General features: G+C 46.7%; 1 protein-coding gene across 1 annotated transcript in view; it reads left to right on the top strand.

Annotated features, from left to right (window-relative positions):
• Positions 1 to 24,363, top strand: part of LOC144680039 (cadherin-2-like) — a 183,427-nt gene that overhangs the window by 116,466 nt on the left and 42,598 nt on the right. The window contains exons 4-9 of the mRNA XM_078541142.1: positions 2,408 to 2,578; positions 5,288 to 5,443; positions 6,787 to 6,931; positions 7,758 to 7,930; positions 16,330 to 16,467; positions 18,626 to 18,811. Of these exons, the coding sequence (XP_078397268.1) occupies positions 2,408 to 2,578; positions 5,288 to 5,443; positions 6,787 to 6,931; positions 7,758 to 7,930; positions 16,330 to 16,467; positions 18,626 to 18,811 (969 nt within the window). The remainder of the gene's footprint in view (positions 1 to 2,407; positions 2,579 to 5,287; positions 5,444 to 6,786; positions 6,932 to 7,757; positions 7,931 to 16,329; positions 16,468 to 18,625; positions 18,812 to 24,363) is intronic.

Raw genomic sequence — 24,363 nt, forward strand, 5'->3', positions numbered from 1 at the left:
AGTGTTGTCTTTTGCATGAGGCCTTAAACTGTCTGCCACCTCGGGCAGATGTAAAAGGTCCCGTGGCACTATTTGGAAGAAGAGCAGGAGAGTCCTCACCAGAGTCCTCGGGTCAATATTTATCCCTCGATCCAACATTGAAAAAACAAATGACCTGCGCGTTATCACGTTGCTGTTTGTGGGAGCTTGCGGTGTGTAAATTGGCTGCCACATTTCCTGCTTTACAACAGTGATTGCACTCCAGAAGCACTTTATTAGCTGTAAAACGCTTTGCGATGTCTGGTGGTCATGAAACAGGTTGTACAAACACTGGCCTCTTTCTTACCCTCGACAAGCCCTGTTCACCCTTCACACCTGTGCGCACTGTCCTTCACCGGCTCCTAGTCAAGCAATGCTTCAATTTGAAAATTCTTATCCTTGTTTGCGAATCCTTCCATGGCCTTTGTTTTACTCTTTCACGGGATGTGGACGTTGGTGCCTGGGCCAGCATTTATTGCCCCTCCCCATCTCTGTAATCCTCTGCAGCCCTTCAACCCTCCCCTATCGCTGCGCTCCTCCAATTCTGGACTCTTGAACAGCCCCCCCGCCGCCCGCGATTTTAATGGCTTCGCCATCGGTGGCCTCGCTTCCAGCTGCATGGGCCCCAAGATCTGTAATTCCCTCCCTAAACAACCCCGCCCCATCTCTCCTCACGCTCCCCTCACCCCTGCCTCCTTTACGACTCTGCTTAGAATCTATTTCTCCGACCAAACTTTTGGTCACCATTGCAGGTTAGTGTTTGTTTTGCTTTGTAACACTCCTTTGAAAGACCTTGGGATGTTTTGTTACGTTAACGATGCTAAATAAACATAAGTTGCTGAAGAAGCTATGTAAGCACCTGGGAGAAAGGAATAGATTATGTTCATAGGGTTAAAAGCTAGAAGCAGCGGAAGTCCAGAGTGATTCAGAGTTCACGTACGTAGATTATGTCATGGACAGATGCAAATATAATAAAAGTATTAATGAAATGGGGGCCTTTCTATTTAGAGAGCTAGGGGGTAGAAGCCATGCTTCGGTTGTACAAATCCCTGGTTAGGCCACACCTGGAGTTACTGTGAACGGTCCTGTGCATCGCACCTTAGGAGGGGTAGATTGGACTTGGAGGAAATGCAGTGTAGATTTACCAGAATGATATTTTTGAACTCTTAAGGGTTAAATTACAAGGAGCCCATAAACTGAGGCTGCGTACTCTTGGAATATAGAAGCTCATGGGGGTGATTTAATCAAAGCTTTCAAGGTATTAAGGGGAACAGGTAGGGTAGAGTGAGAGGAGCTATTTCTGTTGATTGGTGAGTCTAGAACTGGGAGATATTCTCCTTTTAAAAAAATTAGAGGCAGACCTTTCGGGTGGAATTCGGAAAAACCTCTGCACACAGTGCCTGGTAGAAATTTGGAACCTCCTTCCACGAGGATCTTGTGTAATTCTGTATAATTGCAATACAATGGATTGTCTGATCAGTACTCAGACTAGCGTGTTGAACTAGGTCTGTGCCTGCCTCCATAAAGTTAAATCCCATTTCCAACCAAATGTCTCTCTTGTCCTTCCTCTTAATCAATTCTGCCTCAATTGAAAGGGAGAGATTCTGAAAAAATGTATCAAGTCTGAGGATTGTTGGCGTGTGTGTCATGAGGAATCATTGAGACAAACGGCAATCGTTTAAGACAACCTTTTTTTTGGTTTGTTTTTAGGATGTGGGTGTTGCTGGCAAGGCCGGGAGAACTAATGCCATTTATAGTATCTGGTAAACCACCAGATTATTTTGGCCTCCCATGGGAAAACTCTTCATCTTTATCGCTCTCAGTGAAGAGTTTCACTTGCTGGCCGTGCATTTTTCAGGGATTCAGATGAACCAATGAGAGACCAAATATGAATTTGCCTGAATTTCCAAAATGTACACTGTGTATACGAGTGAAGCTCTACCCTGGAAACAGCTGGAGACAAAATAATGCCACCCATTATCTGCGATGAGGAATATAGGGACTCGGGAGTAGGCCATTCGGCCCCTCGAGCCTGCTCCGCCATTCGAGAAGATCATGGCCGATCTGATTGTGGTCATAATCAAGAGGGTAGGAAGGAGGAAAGTGGAGTTAAAGCCACAATCAGATCAGCCATGATCATCTTGAATGGTGGAGCAGGCTTGAGGGGCCGAATGGCCTAACTCCTCCTCATTCATATTGCAAATTGAATTATATAGACAACCGAGTCAAGGGTTACTATCAAAAATCTGTCTAACTCAGCCTTGACTATATTCAATGACCCCCAACCTCCACTGCTCTCTGCGGGAAGAGGGCAAATGGGATTCAGTCCAATTCAAATACGCTAATTGTTTTTTCCCCCCTTATCTTTTTTTTGTCTGTGTATTTTCAGACCTGGAAGTCGAGTAGTGTCGCCCTGCCTCAGAACATTCCGGACATCGTGTTTCCTCGGCTTCCGCTAGGGCACCAGGGACAGCTGAAACGTCAGAAGAGGGATTGGGTCATCCCTCCGATCAACGTTCCCGAAAACTCCCGTGGTCCTTTCCCACAAGAACTGGTCAGGGTAAGGGTCCACTTCGTTCGTGGCCAGAGTTGCGAACAGATACGAGGTTTGCAGGAGCTCATTTTTTTATTTTTTATTGAGCTATACTGCAGGTTGGTCTTCCATGAAATTCTAGCTGACTGGCAGCACTCTTATTGGTCGCAGATGAATCATTATTGAAGGAACTTATTAACCTTAACGCTCAAATGCACTATAGCTAATAAACGGCCCAGATGGGTATTGTTGCTCTAGTAATAACGCATTTCCTTTTTTTTTGGTGTCGACTGCGTCTCGATGGGCAGCTCTCTCAACCCCCGTGTCAGGAGATTGTGGGTTCACGACCCACTCCAGAGACTTGAGCCTCAATTCCAGGCCGTGAGCAAGTGCTGCAATGCCAGAGATGCTGTTTTTCAGATGCCAAGTTAAACTGGGGCTCTGTCTGCCTCTGGGGTAGACATAAAGTATCCCATGGCACTATTCTGAAGAGCAGGGGATTTATTCCCATTGCCCTGGACAGTGTTCATCCTTCCAACAAATCTGGTCATTTGTGCATTGTTCTTTGTGGGATCTTACTGTGTACAATTAGCCGCGTTTCCTAAATTACAAGAGTGACTACACTTCAGAAGTACCTCACTGGCTTTGGGATGCCCTAAGGTCATGAAAAGCACTTTCTCTCTCTCTCTATATAGCTCTCTCTATCTCTATCTATATATATATATATATATATATATATATCTCTGGCTCTCTCTGTGGGGCTCTCTCTCTCTCTCTCTCTCTCTGTGGGGCGCTCTCTCTCTCTCTCTCTCTGTCTGTGGGGCTCTCTCTCTCTCTGTGAGGCTCTCTCTCTCTCTCTCTCTCTTTCTGTGGGGCTCGCTCTCTCTCTCTCTCTCTCTCTCTCTCTTTCTGTGGGGCTCTCTCTCTCTCTCTCTTTCTGTGGGGCTCTCTCTCTCTTTCTGTGGGGCTCTCTCTCTCTCTCTCTCTCTCTCTCTGTGGGACTCTCTCTCTCTCTCTTTCTGTGGGGCTCGCTCTCTCTCTCTCTCTCTCTCTTTCTGTGGGGCGCTCTCTCTCTCTCTGTGGGGCGCTCTCTCTCTCTCTCTCTCTCTCTCTTTCTGTGGGGCTCTCTCTCTCTCTCTCTTTCTGTGGGGCTCTCTCTCTTTCTCTCTTTCTGTGGGGCTCTCTCTCTTTCTCTCTCTTTCTGTGGGGCTCTCTCTCTCTCTCTCTTTCTGTGGGGCTCTCTCTCTTTCTGTGGGGCTCTCTCTCTTTCTCTCTTTCTGTGGGGCTCTCTCTCTCTCTCTCTCTCTCTCTTTCTGTGGGGCTCTCTCTCTCTTTCTGTGGGGCTCGCTCTCTCTTTCTGTGGGGCTCTCTCTCTCTCTTTCTGTGGGGCTCTCTCTCTCTCTCTCTCTTTCTGAGGGGCTCTTTCTCTCTTTGGGGCTCTCTCTCTCTTTCTGTGGGGCTCTCTCTCTCTCTCTCTCTCTTTCTGTGGGGCTCTCTCTCTCTCTTTCTGTGGGGCTCTCTCTCTTTCTCTCTTTCTGTGGGGCTCTCTCTCTCTCTTTCTGTGGGTCTCTCTCTCTCTCTCTGTGGGGCTCTCTCTCTCTCTCTTTCTGTGGGGCTCTCTCTCTCTCTCTCTTTCTGTGGGGCTCTCTCTCTCTTTCTGTGGGGCTCTCTCTCTTTCTCTCTCTCTGTGGGGCTCTCTCTCTCTCTCTCTCTTTCTGTGGGTCTCTCTCTCTTTCTGTGGGGCTCTCTCTCTCTCTCTTTCTGTGGGTCTCTCTCTCTTTCTGTGGGGGTCTCTCTCTCTCTGTCTCTCTCTCTCTCTCTCTTTCTGTGGGGGTCTCTCTCTCTCTTTCTTTCTGTGGGGGTCTCTCTCTCTCTCTCTTTCTGTGGGGTCTCTCTCTTTCTCTCTTTCTGTGGGGCTCTCTCTCTTTCTCTCTCTTTCTGTGGGGCTCTCTCTCTCTCTCTCTTTCTGTGGGGCTCTCTCTCTCTCTTTCTGTGGGGCTCTCTCTCTTTCTCTCTTTCTGTGGGGCTCTCTCTCTCTCTCTCTCTCTCTCTCTTTCTGTGGGGCTCTCTCTCTCTCTCTTTCTGTGGGGCTCGCTCTCTCTCTCTTTCTGTGGGGCTCTCTCTCTCTCTTTCTGTGGGGCTCTCTTTCTCTCTTTCTGTGGGGCTCTCTCTCTCTCTTTCTGTGGGGCTCTCTCTCTCTCTCTCTCTCTCTTTCTGTGGGGCTCTCTCTCTCTCTTTCTGTGGGGCTCTCTCTCTTTCTCTCTTTCTGTGGGGCTCTCTCTCTTTCTCTCTTTCTGTGGGGCTCTCTCTCTCTCTCTCTCTCTGTGGGGCTCTCTCTCTTTCTGTGGGGCTCTCTCTCTCTCTCTCTTTCTGTGGGGCTCTCTCTCTCTTTCTGTGGGGCTCTCTCTCTTTCCCTCTCTCTGTGGGGCTCTCTCTCTCTCTCTCTCTTTCTGTGGGTCTCTCTCTCTTTCTGTGGGGCTCTCTCTCTCTCTCTTTCTGTGGGTCTCTCTTTCTGTGGGGGTCTCTCTCTCTCTGTCTCTCTCTCTCTCTCTCTCTCTCTCTCTTTCTGTGGGGGTCTCTCTCTCTCTTTCTTTCTGTGGGGGTCTCTCTCTCTCTCTCTCTTTCTGTGGGGTCTCTCTCTCTCTCTTTCTGTGGGGCTCTGTCTCTCTCTCTCTCTCTGAGTCTGTCTCTGTAATTAATGTCTCCTGAATATCTCTTTCCCTTCTGGGTTTCCAGATTCGATCTGATCGTGATAAAAACCGTTCGTTGCGCTACAGTGTCACAGGGCCAGGAGCTGATCAACCGCCTACTGGGATCTTCAGCATCAACCCAATCTCTGGCGAGCTGTCTGTGACTAAACCTTTGGACCGAGAGCAGATAGCTTCGTACCATGTAAGTTTCTGAATGTTGCTGAAAAGAGAGTTGTCGAAGTTTTTCATCTTGCACTCATCAGGACAAATGCAGGAATACCAAATTTCAAATGATCACAATTTATGCAAAGGGGAAATGGATGCTGGGTGGCTTGGCAATTCGACTCAGATTACCAATACTCTTGTATAATACTTTACTGTGAATTGGCCTCCTTATTTAAGGAAATTGTAAATGCGTTTGGAAGCAGTTCAGAGAAGGTTTACTAGACTAATACCTGGAATGGGTGGGTTGCCTTTATTGGGTGGGTTTGACAGGCTAGGCTTGTATCCACTGGAGTTTAGAAGAATAAGCGGCGACTTGATTGAAACATGTCAAGACCCCTCAGGATCTTATAAGGTGGAGTGAAGAGGATGTTTCCTATTATGGGAGAATCTAGAACTAGGGGTCACTGTTTGAAAATAAGGGGTCGCCCATTTAAGATAGAGATGAGCAGAATTTTTCTGAGGGCATATTGAGTCTTTGGAACGCTCTTTCTGAAAAGGTGGTGGGAGCAGAGTTTTTGAATATTTTGAAGGCAGAGGTCGATAGATTCTTGATAAGCAAAGGGGGTGAAAGGTTATCGGGGGTAGGCGGGAATGTGGAGTTGAGGTTACAATCAAACCAGCCACGGCCTCATTGAATGATGCAGCAGGCTCGAGGGGCCGAATGGCCTCCTGCTCCCAATTCGCATGTTCGCACTCAAGCCCTGTACTATCGAGTTTCTGACTGTGAATAAGATACGATGAGAGGAGATGGGGAGATGAGGTAGGAGGGGGAGGTACTGTTTCTACTGGCAGGAGAGTTGGTAAACAGAGGGACAGACCTACAATAATTGGCCAAAAGGATTGGAGGAGCAATGAAGAGTAATGGTTTTACACAGCACGTTGTGATCTGGAATGTGCGCAACTTCCAAAAGGAAATTGGATAAATACTAGAAGGGATGGGGAGAGAATCTCAGGCCTGTGGGGAAAGAGCAGGGGGAGGGACACTAATTGGATCGCTCTTTCAAAGAGCCAGCACAAGGTCAGTGGGCTGAATAGTCTCCTGCTTCGGAGCCTTGTCAGAAGCAAGTTGTAAATAATCTTACTCAAAAAAAGAAAAAGTAAATTGACAGCTGTTAAGGCTGCCTTCTATCCACTGTTCATACAACATTCTAATGGTGGCAAATATTCTGAAGCACCCAATGGAAAAGCTACTTCCTTAGAATATGGAGAAAGGATTTGGGCAATGATATTTGTGGCCCAGTGTTTTGAGAGGATTATTGGCCTTGAGGTTATCCATTGCATCTTTTAGATGATGTATTGATGTTGATCATTGCCTTGCAGCTAAGAGCTCATGCTGTCGATCTGAATGGAAATCAGGTGGAGAATCCGATTGACATCGTTATCAATGTCATCGACATGAATGATAACCGGCCAGAATTTCTGCACCAAGTTTGGAATGGCTCTGTCCCTGAAGGATCAAAGCCAGGTAAAAATTGGCTTAGGCCTTTAGTTGCGGAAGACACTAAATGTACCATAATGCTCGGTCGCTGTCGTTTTATTTCAGCGGCTCAGTTTGCAAGTGCCATCCTCTGACCTGGGTGAAGGAGGAATCTGGTGTGAGAGTTCAAAGTCAGTGTGTTACGACGCCATTTCTCCCCTTGTCCACTTGACTTGATTTGTGAAGTGAATTGTTTTCGCTGTATAAGACCAGTCTGGTGTTACCCCAGCTGGTGTCCACTTTTAAAATATATTCACGGGATGTGGACGTCGCTGGCTGGGCCAGTGTTTATTGCCCATCCCTAATTGCCCCTTGAGAAGGTGGTGGTGGGTGCCCTCCTGCGACTGCAACTGAGTGGCTTAGTGGACCATTTCACAGGGCAGTTTAAGAATCAGCCACGTGTAGGGCCAGACCAGGTAAGGACAGCAGATTTCCTTCCCTAAAAGGACATTAGTGAACTCGATTAGGTTTCGCTGGCAATCCAGTAACTTTGTGGTTACCGTGACTGATACAGTAATTTCGGATTTATTTAATTAATTGAATTTAAATTCTCCAGCCATGGTGGGATTTGAACTCCCCGGCCTCCAGGCCATTTAGTCCAGGAACATAACGACTGTACCCCATACCTGTGTTCCCAGTGACTGTTTAGGAAATGTGCTCTTAATCATCTTGAGTGAATATACTGGGCAAGAAGTGTGCTTATAAAATGTACTAACAGCATGCATCCAGTCACGCATCTTTTAAATTAAACCATTTTCAGTCAAAACTGTTTACCTTCCATTGAAGATTCAGTTCTCCTTTTTTCTTTTCCCAGGAACGTTTGTGATGGCAGTAACTGCAGTTGACGCTGATGATCCCAATTCGGCCAACGGCATGTTAAGATACAAAATCCTTTCTCAAACACCAAGCAGCCCTTCTCCAAATATGTTCACCATCAACAATGAGACTGGAGATATAATCACTGTCGCAGCTGGCCTTGACAGAGAGGTATTGCACACGTCGGGAGGACATTCCGAGCTGCTTCAGTCCGTTTACCAAATAGTCCCCTGTGCGTGAATGAGAAGCCGTCCGAGATTAACGCGACCCCTTCGTACTGTGACCAACCTTTAATCCAAAATCTTTAGTCAGCGGCTCAACCTTATTCAATAGCTAGCCTGTGCCTGTGGGGAAAATCTAGAAAGGGTATCCGAAATCTTTAAAACTGGTCAGGCCTCGGCTAGGGTTTTCTGACCAATTCTGGACACCGCGCTTTGGTAACCTAAGAACTCGAGCCTGCTCCGCCATTCAGTAATGGCTGATCTACTTCACTAAACTTTACTGCCCTGTTCCCATTTCCTGAGTGTCCAACGCTGTGTCTCATGAATATACGCAACTACTGAGCATCTACTCTTGGGATAGAGAATTACAACGATTCACCACTTTTGGAAGGAAGAAATTTCTCCTCCTCCTCCTCAGCCTTAACTGGCCAACCCCTTATCCTGAGATTTACATCCCCCACCCCTCCCCCAATTCTAAAATCACCAGCCAGGAGCAACAGTCTCTCGGCATTTACCCTGTCAAATGCTCTTAAGAGTTCATGGAATGATAAAACAAACAAAAGAGTCCATCCAGCCTGTGTTTCAATGAGGTCACTTCCCATTCTTCGAAATTCCAGGGAATATAAATCTAGTCCACTCAATCCCCCCCCCCCGACAGGACAATCCTCTTCACCCCAGGAACCAGTCAAACGAACCTCCACTGCACACCCCCTCTCTCAGGCAAGTAGATAAGGAGACTAAAACTGCACGCACTGCTCCAGGTGTGACCTCCCCATTGCCCTGCACAAGTGCAGCGAATCTCTTATACGCCAATCCCTATGGAACAAAAGCCAGAGCAGCTCACGAATCACTTCCTGTACCTGCATGTTAACTTTTTGTGGTTCATGTACACGGACGCCTGGATTTCCCTGAATACTGACGTTTTCTAGTGTCTCACCGTTTTTTTAAAAAAAAAATTTGCTTTTCTCTTTTCCCCATCTAGGTGGATAACTTCACATTTCTCCACATTTATATTTAATCAGCTGTATTCTTGCCCACTCACTTAGCCTGTCTATATCCTTCTGCAGCCTCTCTGCATCTTCTTCACCGATTGCTTTCCCACCTAACGTTGTATCCATGTTTGTTGAGTGTGTTGCGTTAACATTGCATTAATTCCCCTCATCTGAGTTACGAATAGAGATTTTAAAAAGCTCAGACCACAGCACTAATCTCTGCTGCACTCGTTTGACATGAATGTGTCAAAAGCATTAATTCTTGACGCCTTTTATTTTTATTTATTCATTCATTGGGATGTGGGCTTCGCTGGCTAGGGCAGCATTTATTACCCATCCCTAATTGCCCCTTGAGAAGGTGGTGGTGAGCTGCCTTCTTGAACCGCTGCAGTCCATGAGGTGTAGGTACACCCACAGTGCTGTTAGGGAGGGAGTTCCAGGATTTTGACCCAGCGACAGTGAAGGAACGGCCGATATATTTCCAAGTCAGGATGGTGTGTGGCTTGGAGGGGAACTTGCAGGTGGTGGTGGTGTTTCCATGCGTTTGTTGCCCTTGACCTTCTAGGTAGAAGAGGTCGGGGGTTTGAAAGGTGCCTTAGGAGCAGCCTTGGTGAGTTACTGCAGTGCCTCCTGTAGATGGTACACACTGCTGCTACTGTGCATTGGTGGTGGAGGGAGTTAATGTTTGTGGATTGGGTGCCAATCAAGTGGGCTGCTTTGTCCTGGACGGTGTCAAGCATCTTGAGTGTTGTGGGAGCTGCACTCATCCAGGCAAGTGGGGAGTATTCCATCACACTCCTGATTTGTGCCTTGTAGATGGTGGACAGGCTTTGGGGTGTCAGGAGGTGAGTTACTCTCCGCAGGATTCCCAGCCTCTGACCTGCTCTTGTAGCCACAGTATTTATATGGCTAGTCCAGTTCAGTTTCTAATCTTTGGTAACCCCCAGTGGAGATCATACATCAGATATATCATATACCTGATATATCAGGTCACACTTCAGCCAAAAGAACCCTGGCCTGTTCAACTTTTCCTGAGAACGATATCCCCTCGGTTCTGGTGTTCTCCTTGTGAACCTTTGTACCTTCTCCAGTAATTCTGAACATACGATCAATGAGCAGGAGTAGGCCATTCAGCCCCTCGAGCCTGCTCCGCCATTTAATAAGATAATGGCTGGTCAGATAGTAACCTCAAATCTGCATCCTGCCTACACCCAATAACCTATCACCACCCCCCTTGTTTACCAAGAATCTATCCACCTCTGCCTTAAAAATATTCAAAGACTTTGCTTCCACCACCTTTTCAGGAAGAGAGTTCCAGAGACTCTCAACCCTCTGAGAAAAAAAATTTCACCTCACCTCTGTTTTAAATGGGCGACCCCTTATTTTTAAACAAGTCACCCCTCGTCCTAGATTCTGTATCCTTTTAATTCGGGTAAATGACCAGAACTTGTTGCCTGCACTCCCCAAGTTTGGCCTAACCAAGTTTGGAAGCAAGTTTAGCATCTCTTATTTTTCAATTCTATCCCCCTGGAAATGAACCCGTGGAATAAGTGAGTGTCAAGAAACCCATTGTCTGTCTGTCTCTGGTGGGGGGCAGGGATGAGAGCTATAAATATTTAAATGGAAAAGCTTGGGTGGGGGGTGTGCGGTTTTTGGTTTCCGTGAATCTGTAAAATATTAATACTTCAGCCTTCTGTGCGTATCAATTAACTGGACCTCGAAACATTATCCCATCCTGTAGAGAAACGCCGGGTCAGGCCTGCAGAGTCTGTGTGCTCCCTCATTATCTGTTCAGAGGCACAGCAAACTAATGCAGGAATTCCCTGTTGTCTGGTGAGCTGTGGCGGGCTCTCATTGTGAGGACGCTGAGGGGGAAACTTAGGCCCTGTGCAGAATGCTTGAATTAACGTGATAAGGGTTTTGTCGCCTTCGTGTTTGAACTGCTGTGCTCAAGTTTGTATTCAGCCCGTCCAACATTTAGTGCACCTAGATCCAGGTGATCCATACTCAGTGCTCGTCCCAGCCTCTCTCAAGCATTAATTGCTGGTCACCAATGTCACTTAGAGAATTTTGCCAAGTGTTGCCTGGTGAATGCGACAGACACTATTTATTTCTCCTGGACGGTGGGAGAAGGGGGGAGGGTCCAGAACAAGGGAGGCGTAACATTAAAATGAGAGCTCAGCGTTCTGAGGGCTGATGTCAGGAGGCAGTTATTCACACACAGCAGTGCAAAGCTGGAACGCTTCTGTTTTCTGAGGAACGTTTGAGGACTCTGGGTCTATACTCGATGGAGTTTAGAAGGATGAGGGGGGGGATCTGATTGAAACTTACAGAATACTGAAAGGCCTGGATAGAGTGGGACGTGGGGAAGATGTTTCCATTAGTAGGAGAGACTAGGACCCGAGGGCACAGCCTCAGAGTAAAGGGAAGACCTTTTAGAACAGAGATGAGGAGAAACTTCTTTAGCCAGAGAGTGGTGAATCTATGGAATTCATTGCCACAGAAGGCTGTGGAGGCCAGGTCATTGAGTGTATTTAAGACCGAGATAGATAGGTTCTTGATTGGTAAGGGGATCAAAGGTTACGGGGCGAAGGCGGGAGAATGGAGTTGAGAAACTTATCAGCCATGATTGAATGTCGGAGCAGACTCGATGGGCCGAATGGCCTAATTTCTGCTCCTGTCTTATGGTCTTCTTCCACCCCCTCCATCCCTCAGCAAAAAGGTTGCTGAGGCTAGTGGTCAATTGAAAAATCTCCCAACAGCAATGGTAGATTTTTGTTGGATAAAGGTATTAAAGGTTATTGAGTGAAGATGGGTAAACAGAGTTGAGATACAGGCAAACCCATGAGCCAGTTATATGGTGGTCCAGGCTCAAGGGATTGACTAATCTCCTGTTTCTACGATAAAAGGCCAAACTCTAAATATATTAGCTGGGTGGGGCTGATGGGTGTAAGATGCACAGACAGAATCATAGTTATGTAACAGTGCAGAAGGAGGCCATTCAGCCCATCATGTTTGAACTGCTCCATAGGAGCATTTTATCTAGTGCCACCCTCCTTCCTTCCCACAACCCTGTGCATTCGGATGGTAATCCAATTCCCTCTTTGATGCTTTGACTAAACCTGCTTCCACACACTCGGGCAGAACCCTCTGGTTCTCAATCCTTCCACCAATGGGAACAGTTTCCCCCTATCTACTCTGCCCGATCACTTATGATTTTGAACGCCTCTATCAAATCTCCTCTCAGTCTTCTCTTCTCAAGGAAAACAGTCCTAACTTCTCCAATCTACCCTCTTAATGAAGTTCCTTGTCCCTAGAACCACTTTTGTGAACACTTCTGTACCGTGTCTCATGCCTTGACATCCTCCCTTAAAGTGTGGCGCCCAGAATTGGACACAACACTGCAACTGAGGCCAAACAAGTGTTTTATCAAAGTTTAACATCTTTGCTTTTATATTCAATGCATCTATTGATAAAGCCTAGGGTGCTGTAGGCTTTATTAACTGCTCTCTTACCTGTTCTGCCACCTTCAATGATTTATGCACATATACACCCACTGTTACCGCCACCATCCCTTTTATTCCATGAGCTCGCAAGTCTTTTGTGCGGCACTTAATCAAGTTTTGGAAGTTCATGGACACTCTGCTCCTTAGAATTGAACCCTTTATTTTATATTGTCGCTCCAGATTCTTCCTATCAAAATGAATTGTTTCACACTTCTCTGATTCTAATTCCATCTGCCGCTTGTTCACCCATTTCACCAACTTGTCTATGTCCTTTTGAAGTTCTACACTGTCCTCCTCATGGTTCGCAATGCTTCCAAATTTCGTATCATCTGGAAACCTTGAAATTGTGCTATGTACACTTAGGTCTAGGTCAGGAAAAGTAAGGGTCCCAACACTGACCCCTGGGGAACCTCCACCACAAACCTTCCTCCAGCCTGAAAAACCGCTACTGTTTCCTGTCACTCAGCCAATTTTGTATCCATGTTGCTACTGTCCCTTATATCCCACGCGCTATAACTTTGGTCAAGCCTGTTGTGTGGCACTATACCAAATGCCTTTTGGAAGTCCATGTACACCACATCAACCGCATTGCCCTCATCGACCCTCTCTGTTACCTCCTCAAAAAAACTCAAAGCAGGTTAATTAAGTACAACTTGTTCTTAACAAATCCATGCTGGCTTTCCTTAATTAATCCACTTTTGCCCAAGTGATTATTCATTTTGTCCCGAATTATTGTTTCTAGAAGTTTCCCCACCAGCAAGGTTAAACTGACTGGCCTGTAGTTGCTGGGCTTATCTTTACGCCCTTTTTTTTTAAACAAGGGTGTTATATTTGAAATTCTCCAGTCCTCTGGCACTGTCTAAGGAAGACTAGAAGATTATGGCCAGTGCCTCCACAATTTTCACTCTCGCTGCCCTCGGTATCCTTGGATGGACCCCATTTGGCCCTGGTGCCTTTATCAATAATATCACCTCACCAATGTTAAACCCGTTAAGTGTCTGAATTGCCTCCTCTTTCACCACAACCTGGGCAGCAGCATCTTCCATGGTAAAGACAGACGCAAAGTATTTGTTTAATACCTCAGCCCCTGCATCCAGCGTGAATTCCCTTTTTGCTCCCTGATCGGCCCCAATCCTCCCTTTGCCATCCTTTTATTACTTATCTCCCTATAGAAGAGCTTTGGGTTCCCTTTTTATATTAGCTGCCAGTCTCTTCCCATACTCTCCCTTTGCTTCTCTTATCTGCTTTTTTTTAATTCCCCTTTGAACCTTCTATGTTCGGCCTAGCCCTTGGCTGTATTATCCACCCGACATCTGTCATAAGCACGCTTCTTCTTCAACTCCATCTCTATCCCTTTCGTCATCCAGGGAGCTCTGGACTTGTTTGCCCCACCTTTTCCCCCCTTCGTGGGAATACGCATTATACACATTGACTTGCATCTGAACAACCTCCTCTTCAAAGACAGCCCATTGTTCAGTTACAGTTTTGCCTGTCAGTCTTTGGCTCCAATTTATCTGGGTCAGATCCACCCTTGTCCCATTGAAGCCGGCTTTCCCCAGAGTAATCATCCTTGTTCTAGATTGTTCTTTGTCCTTTTCCGTAGCCAACCTAAACCTTACGATACAATCATCACTGCCCTCTTAATTGTTCCCCTACTGACATCTGATCCACATGGTCCAGCTCCTTCCCAAGAAACAGGTCCAGCAACGCCTCCTTTCTCATTGGACTGGCAACATGTTGTTGTAGAAAGTCCTCCTGAACATATTGGATTATAACTGCTCCTCTAATTCTTGGACCAGAATGGCATTAAGGGAAAGGATAAAGGTGTATAAAGCAGTAACTGGTCACTGTGAGAGGCTGTGATTGCATTTCTCCCCCTTGATGGATCCAGATGGTCTGACCTTTTTTTAAATTGTCCACCGTCGGGAAAGTGATACCAGATTCCTTGGGGGGGAGGAGAATGAAACCTGGAGCTCTGCTCCGTGACAAACCAGTGGGTCGGTGTATACCTGTGGCCAAAGCCTGTCAACGGGGTGGAATTTTCCCTGATAATAGCACCTTGAGGGATCCTTTGCTTTTGTTGCCGGAGGTGGGGAGAGGGGGGGGGAAAAGGTTTGGGGTTTAGAAAAAGGACTGGCCGCTTTTTGTGCGCGCACAATTCATGGTGTTAGTGATCTGCCTGTTACCTAGCAACCTGCACCTGAATAGGTCTCACTGGAAAGGGAAACAGCTGTTAAACGTGAACATTGAAGCCTTTTGGGCTTTGGGCCAAACGAGCAGTTTTCAGCGTTATTGATACCAGCCCTGTCCACAATGCGTTTTGGGAGTGTTGAAATGTTTCTTAATGAACGTACAAAGGATGAAACTTTAGACAACACGGAACGGGGGGAAGAGGTGTTTAAAGCTGCTTATAGTCTGCTGTGTTTCAATGAAGGGAGGCTTTTTAATTTTCCTTGGCCCTTTTGAATTTGTCAAACATTCCATTTAGAAAAAACGGCGGGTTTTAAATTTCCGCTTATCGGATTGAACCCTTTTTTTTTTGGAGCGGCTTTTTTTTTATCTGTCCAGGTTTATGCACAGGGCACCTTTTATCTGAAACTGGAAATACTGGCACAGTTCGCCTATTGTATAAGGAGATGTCGCTGTAACACGAGAGTGTTGTGTTTGTGGGAAGGTTTGGACGTTCTTAGCCCCTGTTTTGGATTTCCTAAAGCCCTTTAGGAAATCCCATTCTGTCATTTTAATGGGATGGGATTGCATAACGATCCAGTTTTTGATTGCTCCACATTAAAATGAGACTCATAGAGGGTCTACTCGAAAAGGAATAATATGCCTTGTCTTTCAAGTCTCCTTCTGGTCCTTCCTGACCGTCTGTCCTCTCTGCACTCCTCCCCTCCCCTCCCTCTTGCAGTATTTGTCAACAGATAGTTTACCATAGCGATCCCCACTTGGGTGGGATGGGCAGCGAGCATGGGTCGCTTGGGCTGAAGGATCTGCTTCTGTGTCCAGTTTCCAGGGCCTGAATCTTTCAGACGGTCGGTGGGTGGGCGGGCGGGGGCAATTGCGGAGCTGATCGCCACCCGCGATCGGCTCCACGCCGCCATTTTGCCCGGGCGGACCAATTAAGGCCCGCGCCCAGCGTAAGACGCGAACGGTCGCGCTCGCTACCGGTGCGGGATGGGGGAGGGAGAGTGGGCCTGGTGCGCAGTTCACACACACGCACACGCATGCAAAAGAGCGCTTCAATTTCCCTGAGGCACGGAGCATGTGACCCAGTCCCATGAGATGGGACATGTTTTTATGTTTTGCGAAAAAAAAAAAAATTATTTAAGTAATAAAAGCTTTAGGAAACCTCATCCCACTTGTGGATGAGGTTTCCTTATAAAAAAAAAACCCAAAGGCCGCTTGGCCTTTTTCGCCTGTCCCGCCAACTCTTAAGGTCAGACAGGGCAACGTCAACAATTCCCTTAATCACTTCCTTAACAGGCCAGTTACGTATCGGCGCCCGCCCGCCGAACAAAACATCGCGAGAGAGCACGAGGACGTCGGGACAGACGCTCGACGCCATCGTCGTTTTACGCATCAGAGCGTGTCGGGCCCCGCCCCCGCACGCCGACTGGAAACCCTGTCCCAGAGGGCGGCAAAATGTCACCATAAGACATATTGCAACCTATAGAGTTTCGTAGCGATATTGGGAAGCCCCTTCATTGGGAAGGACAAAAGAGATTTTTTGCTCTGTTGGAATTGATGCGAGTCCTCTGTGGCGATTGGTTAGGAGTTAATGGTTGCACGTTTCTCATTTTAATTCTCTTTCCCTGCTCTTCCCTACAACCCTTGCCCCCCGCTTACAGAAAGTTCCACAGTACACGTTAATAATTCAAGCTACTGACATGGAGGGAAGCCCAACGTATGGCCTCTCCAACACTGCGACCGCTGTCATCAAAATTACCGACGTCAACGACAACCCGCCCGAATTCACTACTGCGACGGTAAGAATCGAGTCGGCCTGGCTTCCATCGAGGGATTTTCGAAATACATGTTTCAGCCTTTTCTCTCTCTCTCTCTCTTCCGCAGGAGTAAGGGTGTAAATATTTGACGGTGGGGTGGGGTGGGGTGGGGGGAGGGGAATTTTCTGGGCCCTGGGGCAAAGAACAGGGGAGTGGCGATAATTGGGTGGATCTTTCAAAGAGCCAGCACCCACATTGTGGGCTGAATGGCCCCCCCCCCACCTCCTGTGTTGTATCGTTCTGCCATTCAGTGTCCTGGAACCTGTGCGCGGCCTGGTTCCATTGCCAGAGGTGGATTATGTCTTCAAAACGTACGGCAGCTTTTGAGGGGGTGGGAAGTGTAAGGATTGTTTACGGCACTTGGCAAACTGATAACAAGTGGGATAAACCCTGGATTATCACTGGAAGGAAGTCGAGAGTTCATTTTGTCTTGAGAGTATGGGGGACAAGTCACCTTGTAGCAATTGAGGCAGAGGCCGGCTATACAAAGCAATCGGATAAGCATTGAAAGGGAAGACTATAACAAGGGATAAGGGAAATGGGATTACAGTGAAAGCTTCACTTGGTACAGTAGCACAGACACAAGGGGCTGAATAGATTTCTCCGCACTCATTTCTGTCAGGCAGATGAATTGCCTGATAATCTCATTGATCGATTCAGTTGCTAAAACCGGAACAGTTTGTTGCGGGTACATGACTCGCGTGTCCTGCAAATTTCATGTTCCCCTTAAACTGCAGAGTAAACAAGAACATAATAGATATTCTAGAGTGCCACGGTTGTCAGCGGCGGTGGTGGTTTTAATTAAAATAGCTCACAAGCCGGTGATCTCTTGAGAAGGAGGGATTATCAATCAAGCAGCACCCAAGATGCCACCTGAATAACTATCTTGTCAAGGGCTCCTGATCTTTATTTTCGGTGTAACTCCCGTGTGCTCTTGCGGCATTAAGATGGGAGGGGTTTTTTTTTTTCCCCGGATTATTACCGTAATTAGCTTTTTAAGGAAGAATCTCTCTCCGATCTTGGGATAGTCTGTGTGGGGAAACTGGCAGTGCACTTAGGTGTTCTGCAGCAGACACCAAGCTGCGCTCTGGTGTGCAAACAACTAAACTGAGGGTTCATTCGGGGGGTGGGGGGCCCTGACGAACTTTGATGGGCAAGATGGACTGAACAGGTGCCAGCCCAGATACCTAGATTTAAGGTTCTTGGCAAAAGAACCAAAAGGGGGTGGGGGGGTGGGGGGGAGCGGAGGTGAGAATCTATTTTCGCTACGAGAGTTAGTGTGATCTGGAACGTGCTGACTAAAAGACAGTGGAAGACTTTTATTCGGTAGTAAATTTCTAAAGGGAATTGGATAAATCATTTAAGGGAGAGTTGGGGTGGGGAGGGGGATATTGTAAGAGTGTTGGTGGGGGAGGGGGGATTGGAGGGAAGGATGCGCAGGACTAATTGGACAACTCATTCAAAGAGCTGGCAGAGATGCAACGGGTTGACTGGCCTTGTGTATGATGTATGATTCAATGAAAAGTGCAGTAGCGTTTACGAAAAAAAGACATGCTGTACGTTCCCCTTTAAACCTCAACACCTCCGATTGTGTTTTATTCGTTTATGGGATGTGGGCGTCGCTCACAGGAACACAGTGAAAGGAGCAGGAGTAGACCCCACGGCCCATCGAGCCTGCTCCACCATTCGGTACAACCATGGCTGACCTTGGGCTTCAGCTCCATTTTCCCGCCCGCTCCCCGTATCCCTTAATTCCCTCGGAGACCAGAATCTATCTATCCCAGCCTTAAACGTATTTAAGGATGGAGCATCCACGACCCTCCTGAGGTAGAGAATTCCAAAGATTCGCAACCCTTTTGAGTGAAGAAATTACTCCTCACCTCGGTCCTAAACGATCGGCCCCTTATCCTGAGACTGTGGCCCCCGTGTTTTAGAATCTCCGACTTGTGGAAACGACCACTCCGCGTCCGCCCTGTCAAACCCCTTCTGAACCTTGTAGGTTTCAGTGAGATGGCCAGAAAAGCGTCCTCTGTTAAACAGATCCGAAAATTAAATTTTCGGAACGCAGATTGATTTAGGTTTAAAACGGGCACTTATTTCATCATGTAGCAGCTTAACCTGTTTCGTTTTGTGTTTGTAGTTCTATGGAGAAGTACCGGAAAATAGGATCGATATCATCATATCCAACCTGACGATAACTGATAAGGATCACCCTCACACGGCAGCATGGAATGCCGTTTACAAAATAACTGGCGGAGATCCTACAGGTCACTTTGCTGTGCCCACTGATCCGGTCAGTAATGATGGTCTGGTAACAGTTGTCAAGGTGAGTGATGTGTTTCTGTTTCAGAATCAAGCTAAAAAACCTTTCACCTGTTGCATAATGGCGAGAGAGAGAATGGTTAGACTCTCTCTTGTTGGAGATGGTCATTGCCTGGCACTTGTGTGGCGCGAATGTTACTTGCCACTCGTCAGCCCAAGCCTGGACACTGTCCAGGTCTTGCTGCATTTGGACATGGGCTGCTTCAGTATCTGAGGAGTTGCGAATGGTGCTGAACATGGTGCAATCATCAGCGAACATCCCCACTTCTGACCTTATGATGGAAGGAAGGTCATTGATGACGTCTGGAGTTTTATCGCAAAATGTTATCAAAACACTTTCCATCTTTGGGCAGGTCCTCTGCTCATTTCTGCACCCCTGGTGGTCCTCCGCTTGCCTCTTCAGTTACATGTAGGACCCTCCCATTTTCAACCTCAAGGAGCATTATAACTTGGGAAAAGAACACGTGAGATGTCTTCCCAGTGCCTTCCTCGTTTGCGCTTAATGGGAACAAGTCCTCTTCCTGAAGGATTCTCCGCCTGCTGTTGTACCTCATGGTTCTAGCTCTTACCCCCATCACAACTAAAAAAGTCACTGGTTCCATTGCTTGTAACCCTGAGCGTGGGACCCGTGCCTGGGCCTGGGATGATTTGCAAAAGGGCAGGGACAACTACCTCCTGAGGACCTCCTGCCACCCTGATTTTTTTTTTCTTTAATGCCCCTCCATTTTTTTCTCTCAGGTGGTGCTAGCAATAGTGTTCTGACCAATCACTGGACAGAGTGTCCACTTGACCAATTGAGGACAGTGGGTGGGATCCTGAGGCTGGAGTGCCAATAGAAGGCCCTCCATAGCAGTGACACATTGGCGGCTGCCCTGCCCAGAGGTGGGAGGACAAGAAGGTGCCTCGAGACAGAGGTGGCTCTGTAGAGATGTTTTTTTTTTAAAATAAAAAAAAATTGAAAATTAGCAAAGGGCCAAAACTGCCAGGTCGCCCATCCTGGAGAGTCAGCCCCTCCACTGGACAACCAGCAGGCCTGTGGCCCATGTGGGAGCTGAGTGGCGGTGGGGGAAGGATCCCTCTCGGTAGACGGAAAATTACAGCAAAGTTCTGCTGACCGGCCTGAATAAGCCCTTTAGCGTCCCAGGAATGAGAATAGCCCGGAGGCAGGACCATGTGGGGAGACCAGTGCTCCATCCAACGGTGGGTAACCTGATGACCTCCAATCCCACCGTTTGAAAATTCGACCCTAAATCATTAATACCTGGAGTCCTCCAGGGCAGTACTGGAGGGCTGGTAACTCTAATAGTGGGACATCTCGATCTTTCCCTGAAGCTTCTTGGAAACCCAATGTTTCTTTGCCCGCACCATGTAAATGGGCTTCATTTTAAATTATGCGTGGGTAAATAGGGCTACGAACTGAAAATAATTGATTTTATAAAATCCCATTTTTAAAATATTAGTTTTTGTTTGAAACCCCTGAGTAACTCTCTTCACATAACCTCACCTAGAAAATAAGGCCACGTGGTGGAGAAATGTGCCTCTGTTGAATATGAATGTGTTTGTGCTTTTGTTTTTCAATGCGGAAATAGTGTTTTCCATCTCTCGCGGATGTAGTTTGGCTTCTGAGCTCTCCCAGCAAGTTTCCACAACCAAAACCTTATGTTGTATATCTTTTATGAGCTGACTTGAGTCAGCACACAAGAAGGAACTTGTATTTATATAACGCCTTTCGCCAACTTGATGTCCCAACGCGTGAAGCAATTTTATTTTTTTTTTGAAGTGTAGTCACTTTAAGAATGTAGGAAACATGGCGGCTCACTGATACACAGCAAGATCCCACAAATGGCAGCGTGACCAGATAATCACTTCTTTTTTTGAGATGTTGGTTGAGAGATAAAATATTGGCCAGGACACCGGGGAGGATTCCCCCACCCAGGGGCAGATAAATATAACTGTATCCTGCGCAGAGTCAAAACAGTATGCCTGACAAACGAACAAAGCCACTCCTTCCTTTATAATCAAAATTCGTAAAGGGAAAGGAACAGGAGATGGCCATTCAGCCCCCTTGGACCTTTTTTCCCACCGTTCAGTTTCGTCTACCTGCCTTGGACATAATGGGAACTGGAGTAGGCCATTTGGCCTGCTCTGCTGTCCATTCAGTAAGGTCATGGCTAATCTTCTGCCTCAACTCCCCTTTCCTGCCCTATCCTTTCATTCCCTTAGCATCCAAAAATCTATCTGTCTGTCGTCCTCAGCCCTCCAGGGTAGAGAATTCCAAAGAATTTCTCCCTTATTCTGAGACTGTCAATCCCAGTTTTCAAATTTTCAGTTAGGTCCCCAGCCTCCACATTCCCACTACCTTTTTTTTTATATTCGTTCTTGGTTAGAACGGCAATTATGGCCATTGCCCTTAAGAGCCAGCCACATTGGTGTGGGTCTGGAGTCACATGGAGGTAAGGATGGCAGATTTCCTTCCCCAAAGGGCATTAGTGAGCCAGATGGGTTTTTAACCATCGGCGATGGTTTCATGGTCATCACTAGACTTTTAATTCCAGATTTTTATTGAATTCAAATTACACCATCTGCCGTGGTGGGATTTGAACCCGGGTCCCCGGAGCATTACCCTGGGGTCTCTGGACTATCGATCTAGTGACGATACCATCATGCCACCTCTTACCCCTCTGTGAAGAAGCGCACCCTGACATCACCTCTGAATGGCCTGGCTCGAATTTCAAGGCTATGCATCCTTGCTCTAGACTCGCTCTCTCTCTCTCTCTCTCCTCTCTCTCTCTCTCTCTCTCTCGCTCTCTCTCTCTCTCTCTCTCTCTCTCCCTCTCTCCCCCCCCCCACCACCACCACCACCACCAGAGGAAATGGGTAGTTCGAGAGAAACTGTCAAGTTCTTTCAATTGTTTTAGGGGGTCTGGCCAGAACTGTATGTAACAAGAATATAACTTCAGATGTTTTCCCATCTCGCTACGCCTTGGAGCTTGGCCCCTCTAGAAAATTGCTCTAATCTGCTTCCAGGTTCTGAAGTCTCTCCCTGTTTTCCAATACCCATTTTTAGTCCTTTAGGGAATGGTGCTGTTGCTGTGCTGTTGCACTAATGCCACTCCATTCCCACTCTCGCTCCGTTGCCAGAATTGGAAACCGAAGGCCAGAAGCAGCTTGGTCACCCACAAGTTAGGTTTCAAACACCAAACCAGCCTTGAACCTCCCTGACGACAATAAAAACAGAAAATGCAAGAGATGCCTGTCAGTATCTGGGTCAATTTGAAGAAAGTTTGTGCAGGCTGGGCCTGTACTCATTGGAGTTTAGAAGAACTGAGAGGTGACCTTATCCTGAGGAGATTTGACAGGGTAGATGCTGAGAGGATGTTTCCCCTCATGGTGGAATCTAGAACTAGGGGGGGTCTCCCATTTTTTTAAGACCCTTTTTTATTTTAAGCAAACGTTTTTCTGTGGAATTCTCTTCCCCGGTGAGCAATGGGGGCTGGGCCATTGAATAGATTCAAGGCCGAGTTAGACAGATTTTTAATCGAGGGACACGGGGGGCCAGGGAAGAAAGTAGAATTGAGACCGCAGTCCATGATCTTATCGAATGGCGAAGCAGGCTCAATGGGCTGAATGGCCTACTCCTGCTCTTCTTGCTTATGTCCCTGAGTATCTGCAGGTGAAAAATAGGTTACATTTCTGGTTGGAGGCCTTTATCAAGATGGATTCTTATTTTTTCCAGGATTTTGTCTTTTGTCAGATTTTGGAATAATTGTTTTTTTTTTAATCATCTGTAACAGTGCAAATTCTAAATGGAGTTGTATAATTTATTATGAACGATTAAATGTAAGCTGTAAAACTGGGAATCTTTTCCAAAGTATTCAATTAGTTCTGTTAATGGGTGAAATGAATACAGTGGATGCAAGTGGTGGAAGATGCAATGGGCCAGATTAACTGGTCAGTTGTCTAATTTTCTGTCTGTGGAGCCCTGCTGTGCAGCAAATTAGCTGCCCACGTTTACAGGCAGAACATATTTCAGAAGTAAAATAAAAGCAAAAAACTGCGGATGCTGGAAATCCAAAACAAAAACAAAAATACCTGGAAAAATTCAGCAGGTCTGACAGCATCAGCGGAGAGGAAGACAGTTAACGTTTCGAGTCCGAATGACTCTTCATCAGACCAAAGGAAAAATAGAAAAGAGGTGAAATTTCAGCTGGTTTAAGGGGGGGTGGGACCAGGGGATAGAGGGCCAGTGATAGGTGGAGGCAAAGGTGAGATTGCCAAAAGATGTCATAGACAAAAGGATAAAGAGATGTTGACGGTGATGATATCAGCTAAGAAATGTGCTAATGGTGACATTAAGGGTAGAAAGCAGGACGAGCAAGGTACAGATAGCCCTAGTGGGGGTGGGGTGGGGGTAAGGGATCGAAATAGGCTAAACGGTAGAGATAAAACAATGGATGGAAATACATTTAAAAATAATGGAAATAGGTGGGAAAAGAAAAATATATATAAATTATTGGAAAAGGAGGGTGGGATGGCAGGAGAGAGTTTATGATCTAAAATTGTTGAACTCAGTATTCAGTCCGGAAGGCTGTAAAGTGCTTAGTCGGAAGATGAGGTGCTGTTCCTCCAGTTTGCGTTGAGCTTCACTGGAACATTGCAGCAAGCCAAGGACGGACATGTGGGCATGAGAGCAGGGTGGAGTGTTGAAATGGCAAGCGACAGGGAGGTTTGGGTCATATCACCGTCAGCACCTCTTTGTCCTTTTGTCTGTGACATCTTTTGGCAATCTCCACCTATCACTGGCCCTCTATCCAGCTCTACCTGTCCCACCCCCACCTTAAACCAGCTTATATTTCACCTTTTCTATTTTTCCTTAGTTCTGATGAAGAGTCATTCGGACTCGAAACGTTAACTGTGCTCCTCTCCGCAGATGCTGTCAGGCCTGCTGAGTTTTTCCCGATATTTCAAAAGTAGTTCAATAGATCGTAACCCTTTTTTAGGATTTGTGAAGTTATGGTGCATCATAGAGCACGGGACATTGGGCCTTGTCATTACTGTAATTCTTCTAAAAGGATTAATTAAAATTTCACCAGTTATTAAAAAAACACATTTGCCATTTGCAGAGCTCATCAAAGCTATAAGATACTAAATTTGTCATGTGGTAAAGTGAACTTGGTTAAATTTACAGCACAGAAGGAGGTCATTCAGCCCATTGTGTCCATGTTGCCCCCTCTGGAAGAGGGACTCGTCTAGTCCCACTCACCCACACTTTTCCCCATAGCCCTGCAATTTTTTTTGCTCTTCAAATAATTCTCCAATCCTCTTTTGAAAACCACGGTTGAATCTACCTCTGCTGCACACTCGGGCAGTGCATTCCAGATCCTAACCACTCTCTGCGTAAAAGAGTTTTTTTCCCTCGTGTCACCTCTGGCTCTTTTGTAAATCAGTTCAAATCAGCGTTCAAATGTTTTCAACTCTCCCGCCAAAGGGTAGGGTTTCTCCCTATCCACTCTGTCCAGACCCATAAGACCATAAGACATAGGAGCAGAAATTAGG

This window comes from Cetorhinus maximus, chromosome 4 (genome assembly GCF_964194155.1).
Source record: "Cetorhinus maximus chromosome 4, sCetMax3.hap1.1, whole genome shotgun sequence".
Taxonomy (NCBI): Eukaryota; Metazoa; Chordata; class Chondrichthyes; order Lamniformes; family Cetorhinidae; genus Cetorhinus; species Cetorhinus maximus.